This window comes from Nansenia antarctica (assembly GCF_963989245.1).
Source record: "Nansenia antarctica genome assembly, chromosome: 4".
Taxonomy (NCBI): Eukaryota; Metazoa; Chordata; class Actinopteri; order Argentiniformes; family Microstomatidae; genus Nansenia; species Nansenia antarctica.
In genome coordinates, this window is record NC_137689.1 from 19,366,387 (window position 1) to 19,391,831 (window position 25,445).

General features: G+C 45.7%; 4 protein-coding genes across 4 annotated transcripts; all 4 read right to left on the bottom strand.

Moving 5' to 3' along the window:
• Positions 1-491: 491 nt before the first annotated feature.
• On the bottom strand, positions 492-2,831 carry LOC308155806 (protocadherin beta-15-like; the record flags this gene model as incomplete). The annotated part of the gene is made up of 1 exon (XM_080529179.1): positions 492-2,831. The coding sequence occupies exon 1, from the start codon at positions 2,799-2,801 to the stop codon at positions 492-494; it is 2,310 nt and encodes a 769-aa protein (XP_080385305.1). The 5' UTR covers positions 2,802-2,831.
• A 1,867-nt stretch (positions 2,832-4,698) lies between these two features.
• On the bottom strand, positions 4,699-7,041 carry LOC308155807 (protocadherin gamma-A11-like; the record flags this gene model as incomplete). Its single annotated transcript, XM_080529180.1, has 1 exon — positions 4,699-7,041. The coding sequence occupies one exon, from the start codon at positions 7,039-7,041 to the stop codon at positions 4,699-4,701; it is 2,343 nt and encodes a 780-aa protein (XP_080385306.1).
• Positions 7,042-10,616: 3,575 nt separating this feature from the next.
• LOC308155808 (protocadherin beta-16-like) lies at positions 10,617-19,131 on the bottom strand (the record flags this gene model as incomplete). The annotated part of the gene is made up of 2 exons (XM_080529181.1): positions 10,617-10,808; positions 16,753-19,131. 2 exons carry the CDS (start codon positions 19,129-19,131, stop codon positions 10,617-10,619), a joined length of 2,571 nt encoding a protein of 856 aa, XP_080385307.1.
• A 1,531-nt stretch (positions 19,132-20,662) lies between these two features.
• Positions 20,663-23,092, bottom strand: LOC308155809 (protocadherin gamma-A11-like; the record flags this gene model as incomplete). Its single annotated transcript, XM_080529182.1, has 1 exon — positions 20,663-23,092. The coding sequence occupies one exon, from the start codon at positions 23,090-23,092 to the stop codon at positions 20,663-20,665; it is 2,430 nt and encodes an 809-aa protein (XP_080385308.1).
• Between the last annotated feature and the right edge of the window lie 2,353 nt (positions 23,093-25,445).

Below are 25,445 nucleotides of genomic sequence, written 5' to 3' on the forward strand. Positions count from 1 at the left end.
CAAGTGGCTTATTCGACATGGAAAATAATGACAATGTATTGAAAATATACAGTTGAAATAAACAAACGACATGCATATTTATATTATGTATTGCAGTTGTTGTCTGTCGTGTTATAATGAAAACATGTCATTTATATTAGGCTATTCAGGAAAACGCACGCACAATCCAGGCTTACGCAATACATAACGTTAGGATGAATGAGACTATAATTACCGTTGAAATGCCTTTCTGTTCTGCATAGTGAAGAAATACGCGTCAATACATCGTTTAGCCTTAAGAGAGCTCGCTAAGATCTACAGGTATGATAGCTTATTACAAGACATTGGCTATGAAAAAGCAATCCTCTACATCCTCTAAACTGTGATAACTACACAGTGTCAGAAACATGAGGTGGAATTCAAGTTAAGTAACATTATAGTTCATAGTTCAAGCAGGTAGTCTAACAAAATCATTTCAAAGGGACTTGCTATTTCTATATTACGTTAAGTAATCATACCTCGTATGTGTCGCCTGCGCAGTTCAGTGTCATGATATTTTCTCCAATGGGCTCAACTGGACTCTTCTTCATTGTGTTATCAGCACGCAGGGTATTGTCATTGTATGGCGTAACAAACTTGAAGTCACTGGTGCGTGAGCCCGTTGTCAGGTATGCGTCATAATTGTAAGAGCTACGGAGAGTTCCAGCTCCATCCACCTCTGCATAGTTGGGAGGGAAATACGCGCTGGGAATGGTGACTGCTCCATCAAACAACATTCGAGGCTTTCTCCTGCGGCAAAACCTCACGGCCACGATGAGAATAATGAAAGTGATGAAAAAGGTGGAAACGGACACCAGGGCGATGATCAGGTAGGAGGTTAGTTTGGAACTACTCCCACCATAAGACATGTCTTTCAGTTCTGGAACTTCAGCCAAGTTGTCTGATATAAGTAAATATACTGAACAGGTTGTAGAGAGAGAGGGCTGTCCGTTATCTTTCACTGATATAACAAGGTTCTGCTTCATACTGTCAGATTCAGAAATGTCCCGCTGTGCCCTGATCTCTCCGCTGTGGAGACCTATATTGAAAAGTCCCGGATCAGTCGATTTCGCGATCTGATATGAAAGCCACGCGTTTTGTCCAGAGTCAGAATCCACAGCTATCACCTTGGAAACAAGTGACCCCGCCATCGCAGCTTTGGGGACCATCTCAGTCATCAAGGAGTTCCCTGCTGAAGCAGGATATAATATCTGTGGAGAGTTATCATTCTCATCTGTTATGAAGACACTCACAGTCACGTTGCTGCTGAGTGGAGGAGAACCATTGTCTCTGGCTACAACGTGGACTTTGAAGCTCCTGAACTGCTCATAATCAAATGCTCTCACAGCATGGATCACCCCCGTGTCTCCGTTAATGGATAAGAATGACGACACTGGAACACCGTTGACCTGACTGGGCAGTAGAGAATAGACCACTGTACCGTTCTGTCTCCAGTCTGGGTCTCTGGCAGTAACAGAACATATAGAGGAGCCAGGCTTGTTATTCTCAGTCACATAGGCGCTGTAGGATTGTTCTTCAAAAACAGGTGGATTGTCGTTGACGTCTGACACAGATAAATGAATAGTCTTGGATGAGGATAGGGGTGGAGACCCTTCGTCAGTGGCAGTGATCGTGATGTTATAATCAGATATCATTTCGCGGTCAAGACCAGCTGTAGTTACAAGAGAATAGTAATTCTTGACAGAGGGATTTAATTTGAAAGGAACATTGTTTTGAATGGAGCAACGGACCTGTCTATTCCTCTCTGAGTCTTTATCCTGTACATTGATGATGCCCACCTCAGTGCCCGGTAACACATTCTCAGGGATGTGATTGGTTAGAGATTTAAGAGATATTATTGGGGCATTGTCATTGACATCTGTAATTTCAACGACCACGTTGGAAAAAGAAGATAGCCCGGAGCTGTCTTTGGCTTGGATACTAAATTGATAAATGGACTCCTTTTCGAAATCCATTTCTCCAACTATACTTATTTCGCCTGTTTTGGGATTAAGGGAAAATAATGTATTCACTTCATCTGAGGTGGGGCCAAATCCGTACGTCACCTCTCCGTTTGCCCCTTCGTCTGCATCGGTGGCAGACACAGTAACCACAACAAAACCTAATGGCGAATTCTCGGGTAGATTTACTTTATAGACATTCTGGCTGAACACCGGTTTATTATCATTAGCATCCAGAACTGTGACGTGTATAACAACAGTACCAGATCTCTGTGGAGTCCCACCGTCAACCGCAGTAAGTAGTAATGTCACCTCCTGCTGTTGTTCTCGATCTAATTCTTTCTCCAATACCAACTCGCCGTACTTTCCGCCTCCGGGAATAGTATGAACAGCCAAAATAAAATGTTCGTTCCTTTGTAATGTGTAGCTTTGAACCGCATTCAGCCCTATGTCAGCATCGTGAGCTTGTATAACCGCAAAACGTGCGCCTTTGTCAGTTGACTCTCTGATCTCAAATTTGACGGCGTTTTCCCCAAATTGCGGTGCATTATCATTAATATCTTGAACCTGCAAAATGATATAATGTAATTCCAAGGGGTTCTCTAGAACCATTTCATATTTTACAGTACATGAAATCCTCATACCGCAAAGCTGCTCCCTGTCTATTGTTTCAGACACGACCAAATCACCAGTGCTCAGATTAATGTCACAATACCGTTTGCTACTACCGTCAACATCTAAACGAGCTTTCCGAGACAACAGTCTTTTAGAATCCAACCGCAAATCCTTGGCTATATTTCCGATTACAGATCCGCGTTTCATCTCCTCGGGAACAGAATATGTTACATCTCCATAGCTGGTGCGCAGCAGGAAATGAAACAAAGCCAGGCAGAACATCAACGTAGAGAGCGAGAATCCTGTGTACCCCATGTTCAGTTAAAAACGTTATCCGGATGTTATGCAATGGTCTGAAATAGTACAATCCAACATGTAAGACAACATGTACGAGTCCAAAATGCACAACCTCAGTCCTCAGATGTTGAGCCACTTCTCCATACAGTACTATAACGAGGTTTCCTCCCCATGTATATTGCCAGAGAGGGTGGAGAGATGGAAATGTAAAACATTGCTGGTGAATAGCGACACTATGAGTACTTTTATAAAACTGCAGACAATCATGTTTGACTTAAACCGTCACCAAGTGTACAGAGGGGAGGCAAGATGCAGTCAAACACACAGTTTAGGCATATGTATTTTCCTTTACAGATATATATTTTATATCAATACAAGCAATTCAAAATGTACAAATATAGCCTTATATTTATGGCTCAGTTGTATGCAGTGCAGTGGTTGTTGTTATGATGCAGAAAACATTTCCAAAACAATATGAACAATATGAGCCATTTGAATCTTGTCATAGAAGTCAATATTATGTTTCCATTTTTCATATATTCACTAGAGACGTAGACATTTAAATGTGTTATTTTAACTGTATTGCAGGTCCTGTCACATCGTTGACTGGGTATACTTTGAAACTGCTTCACATTGTCAGTAAGTTTATAATTTGCCACAGGTCTGGCTAATTTATTGGTTCCTAACTAATATACAGTAGTCCTAGTGGTGGAAACAATCTGTTACTCCAATGTTCCGTATCAAAGCGCCAAAGTATAAGAAAATAATGTCATAAAAGTTTTCAACTAGTATAAGAAGGCTAAGAATAAGCAACCAAGATTAATCCCCTCTTAAGTAATAAGCAGCCTATTAGGTATTCTATGTTTTGACTTTTGTTCATTTCTATGCAATGATATTTGAATGTTCCGATTGCTAAATCGCAGTGTTCAAAACTGAAGTCACATTCTTCATACAATCAGCGAAACAGAAGTCCATGTGCACCAAACTGTGACTCATTTTACATTGCTTTCACACAAAATGCATTCAATGACCACGTTCTACAAAATCCATGAACTCTTCTCTCATTCAAACTCCACCACCTGCAAAACACTATGTAGTCCTATTTGCAACACATTTGTTCAAATGTTAACACACTGTGTTCCAAACCGTGAAAAACACATTGAAAACAGAATGATTTGGTGCATTTTTGCAGTAATCATATTGAAATGCTTAGAAAATATTAGCAGAATATATACAATGAAATGAAATAGACTAATTAGTTTAAACACGTTATTTTCCACTTTTAATTTTACACAAGTAAATGTACTGTACTTTGAAGTAAATGTAACATAACTTCTGCACAGATACTGACGATACAGGCGTTTCTGATTCATTCTTGTTGCCTGATACTTTACAGTTGTACATAACTATTCTGTCTATGATTACTATAAATCAGACCTTTCTCATAATGAAATATTAATTCTTATGAAAGTCATTCAAATGCTCCCCATTGTTAGTGTTTTGTAAGTCCGAGTGTTATGAATGACTGTGCTTTCTGAGTGAACATTGTTGCCAGTGTTTGGTTGAGCGAGCTTCTTTTGAGACATGTAGCCTATGAAGTGTTTTGGTGGTTTGAGTCAGCTTTAGAAATTAGACTAGAAGTGTTTGGCCAAGATGCATGTTAGTAATGCAGACTGTATGAAGAGTTTTGACAATGTGACTTCAGTTTTTAACACTGCCACTTAGCAATCGGAAAATGCGAGCTAGAGCCTACCCTGCCTATGCATTCAGGGTGAAGAAGGAAACATTCATTTTAAATATTATATTGTCAAATGTAGGCTCTCACCTCAGAATCTCCTGCGCTATTGAACGTGATTGTATCTTCCCCAAAAGGCGAATTTCCTTTCTTCTTCATTGTGTTATCAGCACGCAGCGTATTGTCATTGTATGGCGTGACAAACTTGAAGTCACTGGTGCGTGAGCCCGTTGTCAGGTATGCGTCATAATTGTAAGAGCTACGGAGAGTTCCAGCTCCATCCACCTCTGCATAGTTGGGAGGGAAATACGCGCTGGGAATGGTGACTGCTCCATCAAACAACATTCGAGGCTTTCTCCTACGGCAAAACCTCACGGCCACGATGAGAATAATGAAAGTGATGAAAAAGGTGGAAACGGAAACCAATGCGATAATCAAATAGGACGTTAGTTTCGAACCACCTTGGTAATAAGACATGTCTTTCAGTTCTGGAACTTCAGCCAAGTTGTCTGATATAAGTAAATATACTGAACAGGTTGTGGAGAGAGAGGGCTGTCCGTTATCTTTCACTGATATAACAAGGTTCTGCTTCATACTGTCAGATTCAGAAATGTCCCGCTGTGCCCTGATCTCTCCGCTGTGGAGACCGATAGTGAAAAGTCCCGAATCAGTCGATTTCATGATCTGATATGAAAGCCACGCGTTCTGTCCAGAGTCACCATCAACAGCTATGACCTTGGAAACAAGGGACCCCGCCATAGCAGCCTTGGGGACCATTTCAGTCATCAATGAGTTCACTGCTGAAGCAGGATATAATATCTGTGGAGAGTTATCATTCTCATCTGTTATGAAGACACTCACAGTCACGTTACTGCTGAGCGGAGGAGAACCATTGTCTCTGGCTACAACGTGGACTTTGAAGCTCCTAAACTGTTCATAATCAAATGCTCTCACAGCATGGATCACCCCCGTGTCTCCGTTAATGGATAAGAATGACGACACTGGAACACCGTTGACCTGACTGGGCAGTAGAGAATAGACCACTGTACCGTTCTGTCTCCAGTCTGGGTCTCTGGCAGTAACAGAACATATAGAGGAGCCGGGCTTGTTATTCTCAGTCACATAGGCGCTGTAGGATTGTTCTTCAAACACAGGTGGATTGTCATTGACGTCTGACACAGATAAATGAATAGTCTTTGAAGAAGATAGCGGTGGAGACCCTTCATCAGTGGCAGTGATTGTGATGTTATAATCTGATATCATCTCACGGTCTAGTTCACTTGTAGTGACCAGAGAATAGTAATTTTTGATTGAGGGGTTTAATTTGAAAGGAACATTTTGTTGAATGGAGCAGCGAACCTGTCTGTTTCCCTCCGAATCTTTGTCCTGCACATTAATGATTCCCACCTCACTGCCAGATAACACATTCTCAAGAATAGGATTGTTAAACGATTTGATAAATATAATAGGTGCATTGTCATTCACATCTGTGATGTCGATAATAACTTTGCAATTTGAAGCTGACCCTAAACCATCTTTTGCCTGTACGCTCATTTCATAATATGTTTCCTCTTCAAAGTCAATGGAGCCGATTACTATTATTTCTCCGGTGGTCTTATTAATTGAAAAGAGTTTCGCTGCTCTGTTACTTACACGACTCAGCTCATAAACCACCTCTCCATTCAGTCCTTCGTCTGCATCAGTAGCCGTTACTGTTGTTACTACTGTACCTAACGGAGCGTTTTCGGGTAGACTGACCTTGTAAACATTCTGGCTAAACACCGGAATATTATCGTTGGCATCCAACACAGTGATGTGTATAACAACAGTACCAGACCTCTGTGGAGTCCCACCGTCGACCGCTGTGAGTAACAACGTCACTTTCTCTTGCTGTTCACGATCTAACTCATTTTCTACCACTAATTCACTATACTTTCCTCCATCTGGGTTGCTATTAACAGCTAATGCAAAGTAGTCATTTTTTTCCAGGGAATATTGTTGAACTGCATTTAGCCCTATATCCGCATCATGGGCCTCGTTTAGCAGGAAACGCGTTCCTCTCACGGCCAATTCGCTGATTTCTAGGAGAATGCGGTCATTCGGAAACATTGGGGAGTTATCGTTTGTATCTTGAATTTGCACAGTAATACGATGTAACTCTAAAGGATTTTCTAACACAAGCTCGTATTTTAAAGAACAAGAAACCCTCGGCCCACACAGCTCCTCCCTGTCTATTGTTTCAGCCACAACGAAATCTCCAGTATTCAGATTTATGTCGCAATAACGTTGACGACTGCCATCCATATCCAAACGAGCCTTACGAGCAGAAAATCCTCTCGCATCCAATCCTAGATCCTTAGCTACATTTCCAATCACAGTTCCGCGTTTCATCTCCTCCGGAATACCATAGTTCATGTCTCCAAGGCTTGTCCGCACTAAGAACATAATAAAAACCAGACAGTACGTCGAGGCCGATACTGATAATCCAACGTGTTCCATAATCCCAAACTGTATAGGTCCCAGGGGAGGCTGGTTCATTAGGTGCAATTGGGCAATGCCCCACCAAAGGGAGAAGAGAGAGATTTTTTTTCTATGACTTCTAGACAGTGTTGCTTCTGAATATCATAGTCCAATCAGCTAGTGTTCTGTGGAGTATATCATAGTCCAATCAGCTAGTGTTCTGTGGAGTATGTTCCAATCAGCTTCAAGTCCCGCCCCTTTCGGGGCAACTTTCAGTCTACTCGAAGTTGCACTAGGCTGTTCTCGTAGACTTGCATGTAAAATCTATTTTGGTAACTTCAGGCCATTCGGTCAATTGTCTATGGGGTTTTGGGACATGCACCGAAAGGGGCGGGACTTGAAGCTGATTGGAACATACTCCACAGAACACTAGCTGATTGGACTATGATATACGCCACAGAACACTAGCTGATTGGACTATGATATTCAGAAGCAACACTGTCTAGAAGTCATAGAAAAAAAATCTCTCTCTTCTCCCTTTGGTGGGGAGCCAGCCTCCCCTGCTTGAGGATATTACAACTGGACCTATTACCGAAGTCAAACTTCGTTTGTGGTCGCAATCTCCGCGCAATCTCCGCGCAATCTCCGCGGCTGTTAGGCTGCTACTGTTGGTGTTTTGCGAAGCCAGAATACACAAACTCGACCTGAAGGTAAGAGAGTCAGCTAAGATAAAAGCTACTTCAAACATTTAGTAATATCGTCAGCATGGTACGTTTTCTATTGTCGTCTTTTAGCTTGTTTGTTTATGTATTCAGCACACGCACACACACACACACACACACACACACACACACACACACACACGCACACACGCACACACGCACACACGCACACACACACACACTCACACTCACACACTCACTAGAGGGGATGAAGAGGTCTGTACAGGGGGGTAGGGGGGATGAAGAGGTCTGTACAGGGGGGTAGAGGGGATGAAGAGGTCTGTACAGGGGGGTAGAGGGGATGGAGAGGTCTGTACAGGGGGGGTAGAGGGGATGGAGAGGTCTGTACAGGGGGGTAGGGGGGATGAGGAGGTATGTAGAGGTGGGTAGGGGGGATGAAGAGGTCTGTAGAGGTGGGTAGGGGGGATGAAGAGGTCTGTAGAGGTGGGTAGGGGGGATGAAGAGGTCTGTACAGGGGGGTAGAGGGGATGAAGAGGTCTGTACAGGGGGGTAGAGGGGATGAAGAGGTCTGTACAGGGGGGTAGAGGGGATGGAGAGGTCTGTACAGGGGGGTAGGGGGGATGAGGAGGTATGTACAGGGGGGTAGAGGGGATGAAGAGGTCTGTACAGGGGGGTAGAGGGGATGAAGAGGTCTGTACAGGGGGGGTAGAGGGGATGGAGAGGTCTGTACAGGGGGGTAGGGGGGATGAGGAGGTATGTACAGGGGGGTAGAGGGGATGAAGAGGTCTGTACAGGGGGGTAGGGGGGATGAGGAGGTATGTACAGGGGGGTAGAGGGGATGGAGAGGTCTGTACAGGGGGTAGAGGGGATGGAGAGGTCTGTAGAGGTGGGTAGAGGAGATGTAGAGGTGGGTAGAGGTGATGAAGAGGTCTGTAGAGGTGGGTAGAGGGGATGAAGAGGTCTGTACAGGGGGGTAGAGGGGATGAAGAGGTCTGTAGAGGTGGGTAGAGGGGATGAAGAGGTCTGTACAGGGGGGTAGAGGGGATGGCGAGGTCTGTACAGGGGGGTAGAGCTATTCTCATGCTAAAATCGACTGTAAATCCAGATTTTAAAGTTGATATTCTTCCCCGTGGAGCATGCCCCCATAACCTGTGCCCCACCCAAAATGTTTAGCACCAGCCGCCACTGATAGGTCCTATACTAAAAGGGATGTTAATATGTTTTTCAACCCTTAAAATCAAACATTTACTCCGTTCTATATCGTGGAGCTCCGCCCCATAGGGGAGCTCTGCTCCTATTGGTTTACCCGCTACCTAAAGTAGCCAATGACTGAATTTTTCAATGCCTGCGCCCGCCTGGGGTGCTATATAAAGGGGTGTACTTCGCTACCTCATTCTCCCAAAAAGTTCAGCACGGGTTGAATCTGAAGACTGAGAAGGAAGACTACTAGACTGGAGGACCCGCCAGCCTTTCCCTTCGAGATGGATCGTCCGCCGCCGCCGATAAAGAAGTTTTTCCGGGACTCCTGCCGCTGCCGCTCACTAGCAGCGGAGGACGGACACGACTACTGCCACGTCTGCCTCGGCCCCGAACATGCCGAGGCGGCGTTGGTCGCCTCCCCCAGCTGCCTCCCCTGCTCTCTCCTTTCCGTCGAGGACAGGAGTAGGAGGATGGCCTGGTTCAAGGAGAGCGTTCCCCTGACGGGCGCTATCTCGGAGATGCTATCCGACTCGGATAACTCTGCCGATGATACGTCCGGACAGGCCCCAGAGCGGCGTTCTGGGCGGGCGACTCCCCGAGTAGGGACGGTCCCGCCCGATCAGCCAGCCCTGATACCAAACCGCCCTCAGCCAGCTGGGTGGTCGGCGTCGGTGTCAGGGTCAGAGAGCTCTGATGAGGGCGAGCGGCAGGTAGAGGCTCACGAGCTCCCCGCCATCGCCCCCCCATCACTCCACCACGACTTCCAGGGCCTCCTGGAAGCTGCGGCGGATGTGTTGGGGATCCCCCGTCCTGCCTCCCCTCCCCCAACGACGGAGTCCTTCTGGGAGAAGGAATTGTTTTACGGGGGGAGGGCGAAACGACAGGACCAATCTCCTAACGCTGTCCTCCCAGGCTTGGATAAGTTTGTGGAGGACACGTGGAGGGAACCACTCACAAGCAGGGCGCCGGTAAAGGCGTTCCTGCCCTTTACTAGAGTGGAGGGACTCGCGGAGGGGATGACCAATGGCTCCCCACCGCTCGAACCAGCGCTGGCGGCCTACTTGGTGCCGGGGTCCAGCGCTTGGTCGGTGCCCAAGAAACCCACGCTGCCTAACCAGCGTGACAAATTTAACGCCACCCTGGTGGACAAGAGCTACGCTCTCGGTGCCCAGGCGGCAGCGGCGGCAAATAACATCGCCATGTTTACCGCTGCCATTGCGAAGCTCACCGCAGACCGACCCGACGGTCTGTCTGCGGCGGAGACGGAGCTCCTGAGCAAGCTCAGTGCAGCGACGATGCACCTGGCCCAGGGCGTCGCGACCTGTGGAGGTCGCCTGATGACAAATGCGGTGGTACAGCAGCGGCAAATGTGGCTGTCTCTTACCACCATGACCGGGGCGGACCGGATGGCCCTGCTGAATGCTCCAATAGAGCGACAAGGGCTATTCGGTCCCGCCATGGATACCATGACGAAGCGCCTGGCCGCGATGGAGGAGGCTAAAAAGCACCTGGCCAGACACCTCCCTCTTCAGCGACCTTCCACCTCTTCTTCTTCTTCCGCAGGTAGACCGTCAGTGACGGCGACTGCGAAACGGAGGGCGCGGCGTAATGCAGGGTGGGCTCCGCCTCTGCCGAGGGCGCCATACCCTACTCAGGCTTCCCAGCCTCCGCCGCCGACCACCGAGGGTGCCCGCTTCGGCCCCCCACGGCAGCGTAACCCCCCCACAGCATGGCGTGGGGGTAAACGCAAGAGGAATGCGTGACTGGCGGGGGTTCGGTAATGACCCCGCCACCGCTTTCACTGGCGGGAGGGTCGGTGATGACCCCCACCAGTTGTTCCTACCTCAAAAAATAAAGAGGCAAAAGAGGGTAAATCCCCACATTACTTTTTCAGTAAAGGGGGTTTTTTCCATGCAATCTACCAGAGCGGAGACCCACCTGCCTTGTCAGAGTGTGGTCGGATCGCTACCGATTAGAAACAAGACGGAGACTGGCCCAGCTTACCGGCGTGTGGCCAGTTTTCTGCATGACAGTAGAGACGGGCCCAGCTTACCGGCGTGTGGCCAGTTCTCTGCCTAACAGGCTTACCCCTATCACGACACGAAGCGGGTTAAACACCCCTGTATGTCGCCGTATAGAGGGACTGTTATCTACCAGAGCGGTGACCCACCTGCCTTGTCAGGGCGTGGTCCAATCGCTACCGGTTAGAAACAAGGGCGGAGACTGGACCAGCTTACTAGCGTGTGACCAGCTCTCTGCCTAACGTTTTTTACCCCTATCACGACACAATAGAGGTTAAACACCCCTGTCTGTAGCCGTATAGAGGGGTCGTTATGTACATCAAAAACCCCTCCATGTCTATCAGGACCTGGCCCAGCTCGTGAGCGTGCGGCCGGTTCTTTGATTATCAGGCATACTAAACCTGCGTCAATAAAGAGCATTGTTACATAACAAACACTCTTTACAGACGGCAGCCCATCCCTTCGAAATGACCCCGCCTTGGGCTGTGCCACCTCCTCGGTGTACAGCGGCGGCTGGGATCATACAGAAATTCTAGTTTTTTCTGTCGACTGCACCACAACAGACGGTCCAGCCGCTGTTGTTGCGTTATGCAGAATGGCTAGAAGGGACAGGTATTCTGTCGGGCTGACTAGACAGGACATTGAGGAGGGGATATGCACTACAGTTCATTCAGCCTCCTCCGCCCTTCAGGGGCATGAGAGAGACTGTTTGTTGTCCTGCCCGATAAAGACAGGTGCGCTCCAGGAGGAGATTACGAATCTCCTACCAAAGGACGCTGTGACATTGGTTCCGAGGGACCAGTGAGACATGAGGTGGTACTCCTCATATTTCCTTGTCCCAAAGAATTCGGGAGACATGAGACCCAGACTAGATTTAGGGTCCTCAACGAGAGAGTGGCGAAACGCCCCTTTCGTAGATACCTGAGGGTCGCGTATTTCGTGTGCCAATCACAGAGTGGCACAGGAAATTCCTACGTTTTTACTTTCCAAGGGAAGGTTTACGAGTACACGCGCCTGTCCTTCGGGTACACGCTTGCTCCTCGAATTTTCTCCGAATGCGTGCAGACAGCACTCGAACCACTGAGGCGAAACGAGATACGCATATTAGCATATCTCGACGACCTACTGGTCTTGGCCCAATGCCCAAATCGAGCCATTCGGGACGCAACCTCACTGGTGCAGCACCTCACTCAGCTGGGGTTAGCTGTAAACTGGACAGAGAGTGCTCCGTGGCCGGCTCAACAGTTTTCCTATCTAGGCATTCAGTTGGATACTGCCGAGATGAAGGCCAGTTTATCGGCACCACGGAGAGCGACACTGACGTCAGCTCTCCGGGTGTGTCGAGTGACAAATACGATCACCGCTCTGTCAAGGAGGGTTTTACTAGGACTGATGTCTACAGCCCATGTAGTGGTCCCCTAGGCCTGTTACACATGCGCGGACTGCAGAGGCGGTTCGCAGGACTGCGACTGATTCCAGTGAGACGCCGTCGCAGGTTGATTGTAATACAGAGATCGGTTAAAACCGACCTGAGCTACTGGAGAGACCCGCGCGCCATCGCGCGCGGAGTCGCCTGAGTTCGCTGAAAGCTCTCCACATTCCAGGTCTGCTCAACGAAGGAGCAGATCTGTTATCACGGGGAGGCCCGAGGGACGACGACTGGAGGTGAGCACCCTCCATTGTGTCGCTGATTTGGGCATGGTTCGGGCAAGCAGAAGTGGTTCTGTTTGCGTCACGGACGAATGCGCAGTGTCACCTTTGGTTCTTCCTGCGGTCTGCGCGAACAGGACAACCCGCCATTGGGAGTCGATACATTCGCACACCATCCATGGCCGAGGGTCCTGTTATACGCGTTCCCACCCCTGACATCTATCCTCCCACTGTTGGCACGAGTGAGGTCAGAGAGGCTTGAGTTAATTCTTGTAGCCCCGGACCGTCCCGGAGCCCCGTGGTTTCCGGAACTGATGGAGATGTTGGTAGAGGGCCCATGGCCCATACCTCATCGACAAGATGCACTCTCTCAAGTCAGAGGCTTGGTGAGGGGGCCGCCTATGATGGGGGGCCCCTCATGGCCTGGTTACTGAGAGGGATTTGTTAGAACGCAGGGGTCTGACAGACGCGGTCATTCAGACCATTCAGAGTGCGCGTGCGCAATCCACTGCAAAGGGATATGCGGCGCGCTGGCGAGTGTTTACACAGTGTAGGGGACAGGACGTTGACCCAGTCTGCTGTCGGGTCGAAACGTTCTTGTGCTTCTTACAGTCGCTGTTTGACAAGGGATTGGCGGCGAGAACTATTAAAGTTTACGCGGCTGCCATCTCAGCTTGTCATGAGGGTTTTGCGACAACGACACTGTTCAGTCATTCGCTGGTTAAGCGTTTTTTGACTGGAGTGTGTAGGCTTAGACGCCCTCATAGGACTCTAATGCCAAAATGGGACCTGTCGATTGTGCTAGAGGCGCTGTGCGTGCCCCATTCGAACCCATTGACACTGTGTCGTTGCGTTTATTGTCTCTCAAGACGAGTCAGCTCCTCGCCTTGACTACGGCTAAGCGAGTGAGTGATTTATGTGCTCTCTCGACACGGGCAGATTGTTTGATCATATCTGATGACAAAACAAAAGCTGTGTTACGCCCTAACCCGGTTTTTATCCCTAAGGTTAATCGTGGGTTTAGGTTTTCAGAGCTGTGCTCTGAGCGCCTTTTTTTCCTCCTCCTCACGACGGAGAGAGGGAGAGGCGTTTACATTGTCTATGTCCGGTGCGCGCGTTGGCACAATATGTGAAGCGCACGGCAGGACTGAGATCTTCTCCCCAGCTTCTGATCTGCTACGGCGGACAGAAAGCCGGGGCACCACTCTCGAAGCAGAGGCTGTCCCATTGGATTTGCGAGGCTATTAGCCTCGCATACGAATCGAAGGGGCAGCCCGTGCCGACTGGCATTCGGGCTCATTCCACCAGGGGCATGGCCACATCAGTGGCCATTCTCAGGGGAGTGGGAGTGGAGGAGATATGTGAGGCGGCGTCTTGGTCGTCGCCATCACTTTTTGTACGGTATTACTTGAAAGATATTCTTCCTCATCCTTTTCTCATTCTGTCCTCAGTTTTGCTGATGACTGATGTAGTGGGAAGGCACTTGGATTACCCTGGTCATGGGGATTCTATTCAAGTGTTGTCAGGATGAATACGGATGTGCCTGGGGAGGGGACCCTCCTCCAGGACATGTTCCGTTAGATCAACAACCCTACGTGCTCACGTAAGGGTTAGATCAGTGATATTTCTTCCGCATCCTTTTCTCATTCTGTCCTCAGTTTTGCTGATGACTGATGTAGTGGGGAAAGCACTTGGATCACCCTGGTTGGGGATTCTATTCAAGTGCTGTCAGGATGATTACGGATGTGCCTGGGGAGGGGACCCTCCTCCAGGACATGTTCCGTTGGATCTACAACCCTACGTGCTCACGTAAGGGTTAGGTCAGTGATATTCTTCCTCAATCCTTTCTCATTCTGTCCTCAGTTTGCTGATGACTGATGTTGTGGGAAGGGCACTTGGATTACCCTGGTCATGGGGATTCTATTCAAGTGCTGTCAGGATGAATACGGATGTGCCTGGGGAGGGGACCCTCCTCCAGGACATGTCTGTTAGATCAACAACCCAACGTAAGGGTTAGGTAAGTGATATTTCTTCCTCATCCTTTTCTCACTCTGTCCTCAGTTTGCTGAGGACTGATGTAGTGGGGATGGCACTTGGATTACCCTGGTTGGGGATGCTATTCAAGTGCTGTCAGGATGATTACGGATGTGCCTGGGGAGGGGACCCTCCTCCAGGACATGTTCCGTTAGATCTACAACCCTGCGTGCTCACGTAAGGGCTAGATCAGTGGAGCAGACTCGTGTGGGTTGGGCCAACTTTTTAAGGTTGTCTTGAACCAACATCAGTGGTCAGCTCCGGGTGCCGCTGAGATTGTTTTACGGATTAATAGTCTCAGTGGGGGTACATTTGGCCTCGTTCGCTCCGCCTAAACCAATAGGAGCAGAGCTCCCCTATGGGGCGGAGCTCCACGATATAGAACGATAGTTATGGAGATAGACTCCAGTTCTATGAGTGGAGCGGAGCCCCATAGGGCTGCTGGCCCACTTCGACTCGTTCAACCCGGCTGTTTGTATGTTTGGGAGAATGAGGTAGCGAAGTACACCCCTTTATATAGCACCCCAGGCGGGCGCAGGCATTGAAAAATTCAGTCATTGGCTACTTTAGGTAGCGGGTAAACCAATAGGAGCAGAGCTCCCCTATGGGGCTCCGCTCCACTCATAGAACTGGAGTCTATCTCCATAACTATCGTAATTGTGTCCAATAAGATGCAAAATATAGTCCATCTGAAAGAGCCGGCGGTGTGTGTCACCGAAAATATATTCTTCCGTCTTATGGTTAAACTGGGTGGAGACGTGTATTATCGTCCAATATGCAGTGAACAGCGACGCGTAGAGTAATCCTTGGAAAACGACATTCAAATGTTTAAAACAGAAATTCCAACACAAAGGATAGAACATGCATCGCTTGAATTACAGTTGTTCACATGAAGTATACCCAACATTGCACATACTTTAGCCTAAAGCATGCAGGGGGGAAATATGTTTTTGTTCCCTTATACGTTTTACTGGAAAGCCGACCATTAGCTCAGTACATTTCCCTTCTTTGAATCGTCTACAGAGCTGTCCATGTGTGTGGTGCTGAAACATTGCAGACGTCCTTTATCTGTATTACAACCGGGTAGCCTACTTATCTTACTGGTCGGCCTACCTTATTCGAAATGGAAAATAATGACTGATCAATTGACCAACCTCAAATGACAAAGAACAATCTATATTTGCAGTATGTTTACTATATATTGCATGACATGTAATTTAATGTTAATAGATTTAGTAGTGGTATTGCTATGCAAATGGCCTATACAAATCAAATGATTTAACTAACAATGTGTTAGATCAGCATTACTGACATAATTAAATTATAATTTGCTTACATGACATTACACTATAATAGACCCATGTGTCCAATAAATATAAAACCCTATAGAGATGTCAGGTTTTTAAGATGACTAGAAAGTAATTATAGCATCAATATACCAACATGTGCTTTGTGATCTACCCAAGTCAATCAATACGTGTTTAGTCATGTGACCACAGCTCACTATCACACACCAGCTGTAATAAATCACTGCAGTGTTTAATAAAACAACACAACCCAAAATGTGCAATGGACAAGGACATTTTTTTTGTAATGTTCAAGCAGGTGAAAAACCACACATCATAGAAATATATAGAAATCTAATTCTTGAAAAAATAACCTTTTAGGTCAGCACTAATGACAGAATAAATTGATAATTTTAATTGTATTTCATGCAACTTGTATGAGCCAATTTCTTCCATGAAATAATGAGCATGAGACACGAATGAAATCCTATAAGAATAGTCAGGACAAGCCGAAAACACTTAAGAAGACTAGAGATAGTCATTAAAGCATTAAAATACCAATATGTGTTGCATGTATCCATATGAATAATCAATACATGTTTTGCGATAGAAACAGACCTGCCTATCACACAATAGCAGTGTTTGAATTAAAAACATATTCCATCCTTCGTAGCTCAGATAACTTAGAATTCAGAGGGGAGAAATTCAAATCCTACAGTTCAAGCAGGTAAAAAGCTAAATATGTAAGCAATCGTGTGTTCATTGTCTATGACGTTAAAATGTATGATTTACCTCGTATGTGTCGCCTGCGCTGTTCAGTGTCATGATACTTTCTCCAATGGGCTCAACTGGACTCTTCTTCATTGTGTTATCAGCACGCAGCGTGTTGTCATTGTATGGCGTAACAAACTTGAAGTCACTGGTGCGTGAGCCCGTTGTCAGGTATGCGTCATAATTGTAAGAGCTACGGAGAGTTCCAGCTCCATCCACCTCTGCATAGTTGGGAGGGAAATACGCGCTGGGAATGGTGACTGCTCCATCAAACAACATTCGAGGCTTTCTCCTGCGGCAAAACCTCACGGCCACGATGAGAATAATGAAAGTGAGGAAAAAGGTGGAAACAGAAACTAATGCGATGATCAGGTAGGAGGTTAGTTTGGAACTACTCCCATCATAAGACATGTCTTTCAGTTCTGGAACTTCAGCCAAGTTATCTGATATGAGTAAATATACTGAACAGGTTGTAGAGAGAGAGGGCTGTCCGTTATCCTTCACTGATATAACAAGGTTCTGCTTCATACTGTCAGATTCAGAAATGTCCCGCTGTGCCTTGATCTCTCCGGTGTGGAGACCAATAGTGAAAAGTCCGGCATCAGTTGATTTCACGATCTGATATGAAAGCCACGCGTTCTGTCCAGAGTCACCATCAACAGCGATCACTTTGGAAACAAGAGAACCTGCAATAGCAGCTTTGGGGACCATCTCAGTCATCAAGGAGTTTCCTGCTGAAGCAGGATATAATATCTGTGGAGAGTTATCATTCTCATCTGTTATGAAGAAACTCACAGTCACGTTGCTGCTGAGCGGAGGAGAACCATTGTCTCTGGCTACAACGTGGACTTTGAATCTCCTAAACTGTTCATAATCAAATGCTCTCACAGCATGGATCACCCCTGTGTCTCCATTAATGGATAAGAATGACGATACTGGAACACCGTTGACCTCACTGGGCAGTAGAGAATAGACCACTGTACCGTTCTGTCTCCAGTCTGGGTCTCTGGCCGCAACAGAACATATAGAGGAGCCAGGCTTGTTATTCTCAGTCACATAGGCGCTGTAGGATTGTTCTTCAAACACAGGTGGATTGTCATTGACGTCTGACACAGATAAATGAATAGTCTTTGAAGAAGATAGCGGTGGAGACCCTTCATCAGTGGCAGTGATTGTGATGTTATAATCTGATATCATCTCACGGTCTAGTTCACTTGTAGTGACCAGAGAATAGTAATTTTTGATTGAGGGGTTTAATTTGAAAGGAACATTTTGTTGAATGGAGCAGCGAACCTGTCTGTTTCCCTCCGAATCTTTGTCCTGCACATTAATGATTCCCACCTCAGTGCCAGGTAACACATTCTCAAGAATAGGATTGTTAAACGATTTGATAAATATAATGGGTGCATTGTCATTCACATCTGTGATGTCGATAATAACTTTGCAATTTGAAGCTGACCCTAAACCATCTTTTGCCTGTACGCTCATTTCATAATATGTTTCCTCTTCAAAGTCAATGGAGCCGATTACTATTATTTCTCCGGTGGTCTTATTAATTGAAAAGAGTTTCGCTGCTCTGTTACTTACACGACTCAGCTCATAAACCACGTCTCCATTCAGTCCTTCGTCTGCATCAGTAGCCGTTACTGTTGTTACTACTGTACCTAACGGAGCGTTTTCGGGTAGACTGACCTTGTAGACATTCTGGCTAAACACCGGAATATTATCGTTGGCATCTAAAACTGTGACGTGTATAACAACAGTACCAGACCTCTGTGGAGTCCCACCGTCAACCGCAGTAAGTAACAACGTCACTTTCTCTTGCTGTTCACGATCTAACTCATTCTCTACCACTAATTCACTATACTTTCCTCCATCTGGGTTGCTATTAACAGCTAATGCAAAGTAGTCATTTTTTTCCAGAAAATATTGTTGAACTGCATTTAGCCCTATATCCGCATCGTGGGCCTCGTTTAGGAGGAAACGCGTTCCTCTAACGGCTGACTCACGGATCTCTAGTTCAATGCGGTTATTCGAAAAAATTGGGGAGTTATCGTTTGTATCTTGAATTTGCACAGTTATACGATGTAACTCTAAAGGATTTTCTAACACAAGCTCGTATTTTAAAGAACAAGAAACCCTCGGCCCGCACAGCTCCTCCCTGTCTATTGTTTCAGCCACAACGAAATCTCCAGTATTCAGATTAATGTCACAATAACGTTGACGACTGCCATCCACATCCAAACGAGCCTTACGAGCAGAAAATCCTCTCGCATCCAACCCCAGATCCTTAGCTAAGTTTCCAATTACAGATCTGGGTTTCATTTCCTCCGGAATCGCATAGTTCATGTCTCCAAGGCTTGTCCGCACTACGAACACAATAAAAACCAGACTGTACATCGCGGCCGATACTGATAATCCAACGTGTCCCATAATCCCAAACTGTATAGGTCCTACTCAAACGTCAAAGGCGTATGAATATGTTTTTCAACTCTCAAAATCAAACATCTATTCCGTAATTCTGTCCCATAAAACGCACAATATGGTCCATCTGAAAGAGTCGATGGTTTGTGTCACCGAAAATATATTCTTCCCTTTTACGGTTAAACTGGGTGGAGACATGTCTATCGTCCAATATTCAGTGAACAGCGACGCGTAGAGTAATCCTTGGAAAACTACATTCAAATGTTTAAAACAGAAATTCCAACACAAAGGCTGTAGATACAACATACATCGCTTGAATTACAGTTGTTCACATTAAGTATACCCAACATTACACATACTTTAGCCTAAAGCATGGAGGGGGGGAAATATGTTTTTGTTCCCTTATACGTTGTACAGCTGGAAGGCCGACCATTAGCTCAGTACATTTCCCTTCTTTGAATCGTCTACGGAGCTGTCCATGTGTGTGGTGCTGAAACATTGCAGACGTCCTTTATCTGTATTACAACCGGGTAGCCTACTTATCTTACTGGTCGGCCTAGCTCATTCGAAATGGAAAATAATGACTGATCAATTGACCAACCTCAAATGACAAAGAACAATCTATATTTGCAGTATGTTTACTATATTGCATGACATGTAATTTAATGTTAATAGATTTAGTAGTGGTATTGCTATGCAAAAGGCCTATACAAATCAAATGATTTAACTAACAATGTGTTAGATCAGCATTACTGACATAATTAAATTATAATTTGCTTACATGACATTACACTATAATAGACCCATGTGTCCAATACATATAAAACCCTATAGAGATGTCAGGTTTTTAAGATGACTAGAAAGTAATTATAGCATCAATATACCAACATGTGCTTTGTGATCTACCCATGTCAATCAATACGTGTTTAGTCATGTGACCACAGCTCACTATCACACACCAGCTGTAATAAATCACTGCAGTGTTTAATAAAACAACACAACCCAAAATGTGCAATGGACAAGGACATTTTTTTGTAATGTTCAAGCAGGTGAAAAACCACACATCATAGAAATATATAGAAATCTAATTCTTGAAAAAAATAACATTTTAGGTCCGCACTAATGACAGAATAAATTGATAATTTTTATTGTATTTCATGCAACTTGTATGAGCCAATTTCTTCCATGAAATAATGAGCATTAGACACGAATGAAATCCTATAAGAATAGTCAGGACAAGCCGAAAACACTTAAGAAGACTAGAGATAGTCATTAAAGCATTAAAATACCAATATGTGTTGCATGTATCCATATGAATCAATACATGTTTTGCGATAGAAACAGACCTATCACACAATAGCATTCCAGTGTTTGAATTAAAAACATATTCCATCCTTCGTAGCTCAGATAACTTAGAATTCAGAGCGGAGAAATTCAAATCCTACAGTTCAAGCAGGTAAAAAGCTTATTAAATATGTAAGCAATCGTGTGTTCATTGTCTATGACGTTAAAATGTATGATTTACCTCGTATGTGTCGCCTGCGCTGTTCAGTGTCATGATACTTTCTCCAATGGGCTCAACTGGACTCTTCTTCATTGTGTTATCAGCACGCAGCGTGTTGTCATTGTATGATGTCACAAACTTGAAGTCACTGGTGCGTGAGCCCGTTGTCAGGTATGCGTCATAATTGTAAGAGCTACGGAGAGTTCCAGCTCCGTCCACCTCTGCATAGTTGGGAGGGAAATACGCGCTGGGAATGGTGACTGCTCCATCAAACAACATTCGAGGCTTTCTCCTGCGGCAAAACCTCACGGCCACGATGAGAATAATGAAAGTGATGAAAAAGGTGGAAACGGACACCAGTGCGATGATCAGGTAGGAGGTTAGTTTGGAACCACCTTGGTCATAAGACATGTCTTTCAGTTCTGGAACTTCAGCCAAGTTGTCTGATATAAGTAAATATACTGAACAGGTTGTGGAGAGAGAGGGCTGTCCGTTATCTTTCACTGATATAACAAGGTTCTGCTTCATGCTGTCAGATTCTGAAATGTCCCGCTGTGCCCTGATCTCTCCGCTGTGGAGACCGATAGTGAAAAGTCCCGCATCAGTCGATTTCATGATCTGATATGAAAGCCACGCATTCTGTCCAGAGTCAGCATCCACAGCTATCACCTTGGAAACAAGGGACCCCGCCATAGCAGCTTTGGGGACCATCTCTGTCATCAAGGAGTTCCCTGCTAAAGCAGGATATAATATCTGTGGAGAGTTATCATTCTCATCTGTTATGAAGACACTCACAGTCACGTTACTGCTGAGCGGAGGAGAACCATTGTCTCTGGCTACAACGTGGACTTTGAAACTCCTAAACTGCTCATAATCAAATGCTCTCACAGCATGGATCACCCCCGTGTCTCCGTTAATGGATAAGAATGACGACACTGGAACACCGTTGACTTCACTGGGCAGTAGAGAATAGACCACTGTACCGTTCTGTCTCCAGTCTGGGTCTTTGGCCGTAACAAAACATATCGAGGAGCCAGGCTTGTTATTCTCAGTCACATAGGCGCTGTAGGATTGTTCTTCAAACACAGGTGGATTGTCATTGACGTCTGAGACTGATAAATGAATAGTCTTGGATGAGGAAAGGGGTGGAGACCCCTGATCCGTAACAGTGATCGTAATGTTATAATCTGATATCATCTCACGGTCTAGTTTACTTGTGGTGACAAGAGAATAATAATTTTTGATTGAGGGGTTTAATTTGAAGGGAACATTTTGCTGAATGGAGCAGCGGATCTGTCTATTTCCTTCCGAGTCTTTATCTTGTACATTAATGATTCCCACCTCTGTGCCCGGTAACACGTTCTCAAGAACAGGACTGTTAAGTGATGTTATATATAACATCGGTGCGTTATCATTCACATCTGTGATTTCTATAATCACTTCACAATTTGAAGCTGAGCCTAATCCATCCTTTGCCTCTAGGCTCATTTCATAATAGGTTTCCTCTTCAAAATCAATACGACCTCTAACTGTTATTTCTCCGGTGGTCTTATTAATTGAAAAGAGTTTCGCTGCTCTGTTACTTACATGACTAAACTCATAAGTCACCTCTCCATTCAGTCCTTCGTCTGCATCAGTAGCCGTTACTGTTGTTACTACTGTACCTAACGGAGAGTTTTCAGGTAGACTGACCTTGTAGACATTCTGACTAAACACCGGAATATTGTCGTTCGCATCTAAAACAGTGACGTGTATAACAACAGTACCAGATCTCTGTGGAGTCCCACCGTCAACCGCAGTCAGTAAGAGGGTCATCTCCTGCTGTTGTTCACGATCAAGCTTTTTCTCAAGAACTAACTCACTGTTTTTCCTACCATCTGGGTTTGATTTAACACCTAAAACAAAGAAGTCATTTTTTTCAAGGGAATATCTTTGAACTGCGTTTTGTCCAATATCCGCATCACGGGCCTCCCGCAGTTGGAAATGAGTTCCTCTATCGGCTGATTCACGGATCTCTAGTTCAATGCGGTTATTAGAAAATATTGGAGAGTTATCGTTAACATCGTGAATTTGCACAATAATACGATGCAGTTCGAGAGGATTCTCTAACACAAGCTCGTATTTCAAGGTACAAGAAACCCTCGACCCACACCGCTCCTCCCTGTCTATTGTTTCAGCAACAACGAAATCTCCAGTATTCAGATTAACGTCACAATAACGTTGACGACTACCATCCACATTCAAACGAGCCTTGCGTGCAGAAAATTCTGTCGCATCCAGCCCCAGATCTTTAGCTACATTTCCAATCACAGATCCGCGTTTCATCTCTTCCGGAATAGCGTAGCTTATGTCTCCAAGGCTTGTGCGCACTAAGACAATAATAATACTCAGACACCACGTCCGAGCCGTTATTGATAATCCCCCGTATTCCATGATTCCAAAGCGGTATTACAAATCCAGAGAGGTACGTTATTCAACCTTCACAATAAAACATTAACTCTGTAACTGTGTCCAATGAAATCCAACAAAAAAGAAACCTGGGGCATGGTGTTCACACTTCACAGAAAATGTATCCTCCCTTGTATGGATAAACTGGGTGGAGACGTGTATATTCAATATGCAGTCCAATATGCAGTGAACAGCGACACGTTGAGTATTTATTGGAAAACTACAATTCCAGGTTATTAATTAAAATGAAAACATAATGGTTGGTACTTAGGCTATGTAGTTTACAATGTGATGGTGATTAACCAGAGGGTTAAACATAGAGCGCCTAAATTACCTAAGTTTAACAAAATAATTTAGCCTAACATCCAAAGCATATACATATTTTGTCAAAGTATTAACGGGATAAACGTTTTGTATAGTTTCTTTCAACGACTGAGAGGCTGAGTAATAGCTCCAGACAGCGTTGCCTCCTTTGAAAGCGTTGATGAGGCGCTGTCCACATAATATGGTACTGAAACGAGTATGAACGGCCAGGGCCCATACCGTGGCGCCCTAAAGGCATTGCATTAGTTATGTCCTCTCCAGAAGTCTAACTTGATCGAGTATTCTTCATTCTAAAGTGAATGGCTGGCTACTGAACTATATTGGACACAGAGAGATAATTGATTCATTAATTCCATGCAAAAGGCTTATTTCAAATGGAAAACAATGACAATTATATTTGAAAAATAACAACTGAGACGAACAAATTGTATTTCTATTCCTTTTGTATATTAATTGTGTCTATCTGGTCAAATAACAATGGATGTAATTCATCACTAGCTGTAATGTCATGTAATTTTAAAAAGTGGTGCAAGTCACATTCTTTGAACCACACTGAACAAAAATATAAACTCAACACTTTTGATTTTGCTCCAATTTATCATGAGTTGAAATCAAAGACCTAAGAATTAAGGCCTATTTCTCCCAAATTATGTTCACAAATGTGTTTAGATCTGTGTTAGTGAGCACTTTTCCTTTGCCGAGATAATCCATCCACCTGACAGGTGTGGCATATCCAGATGCTGATTAGACAGCATGATTATTGCACAGATGTGCCGTAGGCTGGTCACAATAAAAGGTCACTCTAAAATGTGCAGTTTTATCACACAGCACAATCTCACAGATTTCGCAAGTTTTGAGGGAGCATGCAATTGGCAGGAATGTCCACCAGAGCTGTTGCCCGTAAATGTAATGTTCTTTTCTCCAGTGGCGGCTGGTGCTAACATTTTTGGGTGGGGCACAGGTTATGGGGGCATGCTCCACGGGGAAGAATATCAACTTTAAAATCTGGATTTACAGTCGATTTTAGCATGAGAATAGCTCTACCCCCCTGTACAGACCTCGCCATCCCCTCTACCCCCCTGTACAGACCTCTTCATCCCCTCTACCCCCCTGTACAGACCTCTTCATCCCCTCTACCCTCCTCTACAGACCTCTTCATCCCCTCTACCCACCTCTACAGACCTCTCCACCCCCTCTACCCCCTGTACAGACCTCTTCATCCCCTCTACCCCCCTGTACATACCTCTCCATCCCCTCTACCCCCTGTACAGACCTCTTCATCCCCTCTACCCACCTCTACAGACCTCTTAATCCCCTCTACCCCCCTGTACAGACCTCTTCATCCCCTCTACCCCCTGTACAGACCTCTTCATCCCCTCTACCCCCCTGAACAGACCTCTCCATCCCCTCTACCCCCCTGTACAGACCTCTTCATCCCCTCTACCCCCTATACAGACCTCTTCATCCCCTCTACCCCCCTGTACAGACCTCTTCATCCCCTCTACCCTCCTCTACAGACCTCTTCATCCCCTCTACCCCCCTGTACAGGCCTCTTCATCCCCTCTACCCCCTGTACAGACCTCTTCATCCCCTCTACCCCCTGTACAGACCTCTTCATCCCCTCTACCCACCTCTACAGACCTCTTCATCCCCTCTACCCCCCTGTACAGACCTCTTCATCCCCTCTACCCCCTGTACAGACCTCTTCATCCCCTCTACCCCCCTGTACAGACCTCTTCATCCCCTCTACCCCCCTGTACAGACCTCTTCATCCCCTCTAGTGAGTGTGTGAGTGTGAGTGTGTGTGTGTGTTTGTGTGCGTGTGTGCGTGTGTGCGTGTGTGTGTGTGTGCGTGTGCGTGTGCTGGGTGAATACATAAACAAACAAGCGAAAAGACGACATTAGAAAACGTACCATGCTGACGATATTACTAAATGTTTGAAGTAGCTTTTATCTTAGCTGACTCTCTTACCTTCAGGTCGAGTTTGTGTATTCTGGCTTCGCAAAACACCAA